The sequence below is a fragment of the Cyprinodon variegatus genome, unplaced genomic scaffold, assembly GCF_000732505.1.
Source record: "Cyprinodon variegatus isolate N-32 unplaced genomic scaffold, C_variegatus-1.0 Scaffold521, whole genome shotgun sequence".
NCBI lineage: Eukaryota > Metazoa > Chordata > Actinopteri > Cyprinodontiformes > Cyprinodontidae > Cyprinodon > Cyprinodon variegatus.
The window spans coordinates 23,104-31,398 of record NW_015150974.1 but is presented as its reverse complement, the minus strand read 5'-3'; the positions used below and the strand labels follow the sequence as shown (position 1 = coordinate 31,398).

The window sequence follows — 8,295 nt, the reverse complement described above, 5'->3', positions numbered from 1 at the left end:
TTTGCATTAAATAACTCAAAGTTACTAAGTAACTTTTACTCAAATTTGATTTTAAATGAAGTAATTTTGTACTTTTACTTGAGTAAATTTTGAGATGCGTAATTTTACTTTTACTCTGAGTAGAATTTAGGCAAAGTAAAGATACTTTTACTCAATTACAATTTTTTACTACTCTTTCCACCTCTGGCATTAAATGATAGAACTTTTCAAGAGGTATACAGAAACAGTGCAGGTGCCGTTGCTTTCAAGTTCAGTGATACCACATTTTATTTTCAATTTGCCATAAATAATAAAATAAACCATAAAAAAATCCCCTTATATTTCTGTTGCAAATACTGATCACTATCCGATTCCTGGAACAATGCTACACACAGAGAGGGTTTAGATCAGGCAAATAGATTTTTCAAACAGTAACCAAAATGTTTAGAGCTGATTAAAGAAAGTACATTTTTCACAATTGGCATCTACATTTAAAGTCAGATGCTCCCACGGATCCTGGGCCTTCAATCCATGTAGGTTTGATCTCCATCACAAAAACTGAAAACAGTAAAACATAAACAAGACTTAAATAAGATATATTTTCATATACTAAAAATAATATTTACCCAATAAATCCGGGAACGGCTCTGCTGCTTCTTACTCTGGAGAAGAGGTAACCTGTCATTTTTACCACCAGTAGCTTTAGTTATTTTTTGGAACAAACTTTTTAAAGGATATAAATTAAACTACTGTCTTTAACCAGTTTTTAAAGTAAAACAAAAAAAAAATGCTTTAATTTAAAAGTGTTAGAATATTCCCCTCTTTCATTTTCAAAGAAGCGCGTACTGGAGTGTGTGCCCAGGAAGGGTGATGTGAGGACTGGTAAAGGAGCAGAGGGGAACTTATTCAGTGATGTGCTTTTTATTATTGATCTCATCACATGCAAAAAACATTGCATTTATTTGCCCAACCATCACTTTGTCCCCCACCTGCATATCCACTGTTTATGCAACCGGGCTCAAAATCTGGAGCTTTCTTCCCCTAGAATCATCTACATCACACTGATAAGATCATACTTGCACTACATGGTGAATCTTCAAAATAGCGCTCATCTGCATTTTGCACAATATCTATCAGTGTATTCTCATTATCAGTTCGTATGAAATCGTACGAAAAGTTATGCACAGTATTTCGAACGTTTTTGACGTTTTTTTCGTCGTATTTCGTCGTATTTTTACGTCTTGCCTCGAGACAAGACATCCTTGCGCATGCGCATCTTACGCACCATTCAATAACATAGAATTTAACATACAATTAACCCTAACCCTGACCCTTTTTTCGAGGAAAAACGTAAAAAAAGTAAGAAATACTGTGCATAACTTTTCGTATGATTTCATACGAACTGATAATGAGAATATGTTGCATCTATTTATTTATTTTTGCAGTGCTCTGAACCTTCCACATCATTGTCTTTTTGCACCATGTCTCTCCCACACTGTCTACACTTGGATTCTTTTCCAAGACTAAGCTGCTCATTCACTGTCAGAAAGCTGTAGAAACTAAATTTTGTATACACTTTGTGCATACAAAATGACAATAAAGTTTGTCCAATTCTAGAACAGGAACAACCCTGTGTCTGTTCTAGACCAGGCTGAAAGACCTATTTGTTCAGATTGGCCTTTTATACATGATGGTTATGGCCCTGGTAAAATGAGAACTGAATTATATTTACAGTATATGTAAAGTTTTCTTCTTGTATTTTGATTTTTTAAATTATTTTGAAATAATTTTGTACAGCACTTCGATTGATTGATTGATTGATTGATTGATTGATTGATTGATTGATTGATTGATTGATTGATTGATTGATTGATTGATTGATTGTCTCTTCATATTTGTCTGGATATTAATGGAATGTTAATGTAAAAATTATTTCTAGGAGACTAAGGCGGAGACGGTAACACCTGAAGAGGAGCCTGAGGAACCTGAAGCAGGGAAGAAGGATACAGAAGAGGAAGCTGTTTCTGATGAAAACAAGGAGGAAGAAGATAGAAAGAGGAGAGAGGAGGAGGAAAGACAACACAAAGAAGAGGAAGAGAAGCTAAGGTTGGAGGAGGAGGAGAGGCAGAAAAAGGAAATGGAGGAAAAAGCACAGAAGGAAGAGGAAGAGAGGAAACTAAAAGAAGAGGAAGAAGAGAAGAAAAGGAAGGAAGAGGAAAAGCAACAAAAGGAGATGGAAGAGAGGCTCCGGAAAGAGGAAGAAGAAAAACAAAAGAAAGAAATAGAGGAGAAAGTGAATGAAGAACAAGAAGAGGAAAAACAGAGAGGGGAGATGGAGGAGGGACAGACGACAGAGGAGACAGAGAAGCAAAACCAGGAAGAGGAAGAAAGGCAGAAAAAAGAAGAGGAGGAAAAACAGAGAAAAGAAATGGAGGAAAAAATGAGGAAAGAAGAAGAAGAAAAACAGAGACAAGAACTTGAGGAGAAGAAGCGAAAGGAAGAGGAGGAAAAGCGAAAGAAGATAGAACAGGAGAAGAAAAAAGAGGAAGAAGAGAAGCGGAAAAAGGAGATAGAGGAGAAGAAAAAAGAAGAGGAACGGAGGAAAAGAGAAGCAGAAGAGAAAAAAAAGGAAGAGGAGAGGAGAAAAAAGGAGATGGAAGAGAAAAAGAAAGAAGAGGAGAAGAGGAAAAGGGAGGCGGAGGAAAAGAAGAAAAAAGAGGAGGAGGATAAACGCAAAAAGAGAGAGGCAGAAGAGAAGAAGAAGAAGGAAGAGGTAGGTATTAGACCAATAACATCAGAACACAGTGGATATTTATGATAATTATTTTATCATATTTATCAGATAATCAGATTAATCTTGTGATTATTCTGTGGTCTGAGGTCACAGAATAGCCACACAGTCATTGAACTGCCATTATTCCTTAACTACAATGCTTTGAAAATTAGCGATTTTAATTTTCTGTTTTGTTTTTCTCTGTAAAGGCGGAGAAATCAAAGAAACTTGGCTTTAAGGAAAAGGTAAAACAAAACTAGCATTTTTTTTATTATTATTATTTTATTATTATTATTTGCAGCATGAGTAAAAGGTTATACACACTGATCATGAGCACCTCTAGTGTAATAACTAACATTTTAAATACACTTCTGAAAAAAATTTATTGTTGTATTTAATGTTTTTGAGTATACGAATGAGTGCTACAAAAATAACCCATTCATTTAGATAAGCAGAACTGGGTAGAAACCAGCAGGGTACAGCTGCAGCTTTCTATGAACACAGAACCTGCAACAAACAAATACCTCCATTACTACCTGGATTAATCGATTTTCAGATAAAAAAATTTTTTGCAGCCATCGACACTTATTCAGGTGGGATATCTGTTTTGTTTTTTTTATCAGAATTAGGCAGAGCTTCTTCAATTGCCTAGGTCCCAGAACAGTCATGTTTTTGTTGATTTCATCAGAAATCTTTTGGCTTGTCCAATTTTACATCTGCAAATTTCAGTTGAAAAGTTGTCTTAATGGGGCCTCATTCTTGATCAGCTCCCTCTTAGGTAACAGCAGTCTACAGCTGGCATCACTTTGGACAAGGACACAGATGATCCAAGCTCTTCCAGTTTTTGTAGACCTCAGCGTCTCTAGTTCTGATAAAACCTTTATTGAAAGCTATAAAGAATGGTTTTCAACACAAATTTCAACAGGATATTTAGTTGCATAACGACAACAGAGGTAGATAGTAGATATGGAGATGTTAAGATGTCATCTCTATGCCGTGATTTGTGAACAAAGCGAGTCCAATTTGCACAGTGAATAAAATTGTGCAGATTGGACTCAACTGGTCCAGGGGCTGAGCAGAACAAATACTCCGACTTGGAGACATGTTGACTCCACATCTACTTTTTCTGATTAATGAATGTTTACGTGCATATCCAATTTTTTTTTTTTTTTTTTTTTTTTAACAGTGTCCTGTCTGGCAATGTGGCAATAAGAATAATTGTCTTGATGCCAAAAAGAGCCAAACAGATTTTACTTTCACAAGTGGAGCAGTACGGCTATCGCCGCAGTGTTCCTCTTGTTTTATGCATATAAATTGCTTTATTATAATTCTGCAGGGAGTTTTACAGATTATATGGACACTGCAATGTATATAGAACAGGAAAGGAAAAACAGAAAAAAAGGAGAAAAGATGAAAGAAAAAGGAGATAAAAGGGGAAATCCAAATTTTAAAATATCTTTTTTAATCACTGACATAGTTTTCCATATCATCGTTTCCCACAAAAGCAAACAAACACACAAAAAAACTAAATATACCTAAATTATACATAATACTCATGGCCATAATGAGTGTATTATTATCACAGTGTGCCTTTTTATTGATGGCGTGTTATTCATCTTTATTCAGAATGAGCCTTCCAAGCAGAACGGAGCCATTTTTGAGAATAAATTGAAGAAAACAGAAAAACCATCAAGGTAAAACATAATAGATTTATTTTTGCACACATTTTTTATAATCATTGGAAGGAAACAAAATGAAATGCATTTGCAAATTTATAGCCAGTGGCACATATATGTTTCCCTCATAATATAAGATTATACTTTTGAGTTTGCTTTTCCTAATTATTAAAATACAATATGAAAGCTAACTAGCTGTACTGCCTGCTCTAATCATATGATCCTCATTGTTTAGAGCTGCTGTTATAAATACATTTTCAATACTGTGTGAGCAGGGACAGTGTTCTTGCCACTAAGGCAGAAGACGAGGAGCGAAGGGAGGCCGAGCGGAAGCTGCTGGAGCTGAAACAGCGGCGAAACAATGCTGAAAGTGAGGAGATCGAGAAGATGAGGCAGAAGCAGCAGGATGCAGAGGCTGAGCTGGAGGAGTTGAAGAGGAAGAGGGAGGAGAGGAGGAAAATCCTGGAGGAGGAGGAGAAGCAGAGGAAGAAGGAGCAAGAGGAAAAGAAAGCCAGGGAGCAGGTGAACTAGAGTTTCTTATGATGGAAATATTTGCATCTCTAGTCAGAAGGTCACATGCATTTATGGTCATGTTGAAACACTTTCAGTGATGATATCAGAGGAAGTTAAGGAACTTGAAGCTACCCTTTCTTCTAATAGTTCTCAAAGGAAAACACCGCCTCGGCATGACGCCACCATCACCACACTTAACAGCTGATACCGTTTTTAGCTGTAGAGCCTCATCTTCAACCTTCAAATGCCGTTCTTAAATATTGTTGCAACCTTTTCCTCCTCTGCCATTAAAACTTTTCTTATAAGGCATTTATCATGTCCATGTGTGGAGCAGCAAATTACAATTAGACTTCAAGGTTTTTATTACTTTCTTTGTCTATATTGAGGTCATACACACTTCCCTGTGGGCAGAGACACAAAAGTTTCACCATCATTGACTTACAGTATGAGGCCTGGAGTTTTGATGGTCTTTTAAGTTTTCATTCATATCCTGAACAATTTCTTTAATCTGACGGTCGCAGGTTAGATCTGATGGCTGATACAAGAACATAACAGCATGTTTGAACTACAAAAGGATTTCAAAAAAAGCAAGATCTCTGAGATTTACCAAATCTGTCTTTGAGAAGCTGTCAAATACTCCATCAGAAGTACCAAAACCTTATTGATGGCTACAAAGAAGTGTGCAGTTTCAGCCTTTTGAAGGAAATTTAACCTTAGAGGTATTCAAGCGGTCTATTTGTATAAATCTGAGGTGGTATGTTAGATGTTAAACCTGCACCAACAATCTTGTATTTCTAGTAGTTGAAGTGGTTTCCTTTGTTTCCAGGCTAAAACAAGCCTTAAAAGAAGACAACTAAGAATAAAGGATAAGTTATAAGCTCCAAGTTCATATCACAGTCCACCTATTTTGGGGTACATTCTAGCCTATGATCTGAGCTGTTTAACAATGAAAATGTATTACGTTCTTAGAAAGCATCCCATCACTCATGTGCTTTTAATGTGATGCAATTTAGAGAAAACTGAAAAAAAGACCCAAACCTGAAAAAAAGCATTATATTTGTACTTTATTTAACAACATTTAACAATTTTTGGACTTTTCCAACAGGAGGAGAGAAGGAGGATGAGGGAAGAGATAGAGAGAAGAAGAGCAGAGGCTGCAGAAAAGAAGAAACAAATGGGGGAGGAAACAGCAAAACCTGATTTCACCATCAGTCCCAAAGGCTCCTCTAAGGTGACATTGCAGGAAAAAATGACTTATCAAAGTAAACATGCATTTAAAAAATATAAAATAAACCACCCATGCCAGCAATTTGCAGTTCTGATGGTGTGTAGCACTCCGAATATAGTCTGCTATACAGAAAGGAAGAGACAAAGTTTCTAAGGAGACATCTCAGTAAACTTGCCTCATTTCCAACTCCAACTAAAATCAAAGATTAGATTGAAATGAATAACTAACAACACATTTCTGCCGGTAAAAATATAGTTGAAAAAAAACTATAATGTTTTTCTTGAAATTTAGGAAGATTGACAACAATATTTGTGCCTAAAAGTGTGAAAACAATTCTTCATATTTTATTTTTATCTAGCTAAAGGAAGACTTAAAGGATACATTTTTTTTAATTAGCTTTTAAAGGATCGTTTTGTTTGGATATTTTTTAAATCACTGAAAATCATATCTGAGGTTAGATGTCTTTTTACTATGAGGTGAAAATGAAAATACTTAGCATAGCAAAAAAAAAAGCAAAAGAAAAAACATTAAAAGGTTAATTATAAATGAAAGATAAAGATAACAGATAACCGTTAAAAAGCCTAAGACAAATGGGAAGATTTCTAAAAGAAAACCTGCCTTTTTTTTTTTTAAAGAGAAACAATCTGCGCGTTTCGTAGCTTGTTGATATTCAGTCCAATTTCTCAGATAGTATCGAACAGCAGAAGATATTTCTGTCTTTGTACGCCAGTGCAATTATTCCGCTGTCTCTACTTATCAACTAGTCTTTAATTTGACTGTGTGATCTGGTTGAACTGTAAAGTGCCTTGAGATGACATGTGTTGTGAATTTGGCGCTATATAAATAAACTGAATTGAATTGAAGTGAATAGTCCTGCTTTCTGCATGCATTGGTAACTTTGAACAATCCTCTCTCTTGCAGATCGGGGAAAAGGCCGAATTTTTGAGCAAGTCAGCTCAAAAAAGGTGTGTTAGATAATTAATAATTTAACATATATAAATAACGAACCACTGTTTCATCACCAAAAATAAAACTCTTACATTTTTCATCCTTCCAACAGCCCAGCCAGAGTATCACATACTCCCTTTGTGCCTAAGATTGGGAGCAAATTGGAACAGTTTACATCCGCCGTTCAGGTAAATATCAGAAATTCTTGTATTTAAACTGCTGTTCAAAATAAAAACAAGTGATTTATGTAGTCGGTCATAGCATTCAGGGCTTTCACTGCAAAACAGGATGTCTAAAAACAAGATAAAAGCACTATATCTAAGGGAAAAGATGTTCAAAGTGAAATTATTTGTCCATATAGCAAGTCATGCATGAGAAGAATTATTGAGTTAAGATTATAGCACAAAGTTGCACACTTAAAAGAGAAAAATAACACCTACAGTAAAACAAGATAAATGATCTAAATTAAAGGTATTCTTATATCTTGGCAACTCAACTTTACTTAATAACAATTAAAACAACCCTAGCTGCCACAAGGTGCTCTACATACTAAACAAAGTTAAAAAAATGTATAAAAACAACGAATGTATAAAACAAATAAAATAAAATTAATACATTTAAACAAGTAAAACCACATAAAAAAAAGCACAGAGGCAGTTTAATGCTGTGTTGAAAGCCAAATAATAAAAACTGGTTTTAAGACGAGTTTTAAAAATAGGAAATAAGGAGGATTGTCTAATGGGGAGGGGGAGATCATTACACAATTTTGAGGCAGCAACTGAAAAAGCTTTGTTCGGAGCTCCAGGAGCAGCAGAACCAAGACAAAGGACCAGTAAGGATATTCTTTTCACAGCTAAGCAATGGCACTGTATAAAAGTTAGAGCTTCAGAGGATGGTAAAGCTCGTAATGTATATATGTGTTGGAATGACCCAGAAGGAGTTATTTTATTAGTCTACTGGGAATCTGTAGGCAAGATCTTAAAAATAATGCTCCAAGGTAATATCTATCTAATCGGACTGAGATGAGTTAGTATTAAGTTTTAAAACACCTGTAATGCCTAAAAAAAAAACATGCAGTTGTTATAATGTAGTAAAGAAAAATGTGGTTTTATAAAACATCGACTCAAACATTGATTTCGGACTGGGGTCTGAATAACAATGCCTGCTAGGATTCTCAG

At 35.3% G+C, this 8,295-nt stretch overlaps 1 protein-coding gene across 1 annotated transcript in view; it reads left to right on the top strand.

Annotated features, from left to right (window-relative positions):
* Nucleotides 1-2,632: 2,632 nt before the first annotated feature.
* The window catches only part of LOC107095038 (caldesmon, smooth muscle-like), a 14,012-nt gene continuing 8,349 nt past the window's right edge, over nt 2,633-8,295 (top strand). Inside the window, exons 1-7 of the mRNA XM_015390999.1 lie at nt 2,633-2,752; nt 2,962-2,997; nt 4,379-4,446; nt 4,704-4,950; nt 6,047-6,172; nt 7,091-7,134; nt 7,230-7,305. Of these exons, the coding sequence (XP_015246485.1) occupies nt 2,633-2,752; nt 2,962-2,997; nt 4,379-4,446; nt 4,704-4,950; nt 6,047-6,172; nt 7,091-7,134; nt 7,230-7,305 (717 nt within the window). The remainder of the gene's footprint in view (nt 2,753-2,961; nt 2,998-4,378; nt 4,447-4,703; nt 4,951-6,046; nt 6,173-7,090; nt 7,135-7,229; nt 7,306-8,295) is intronic.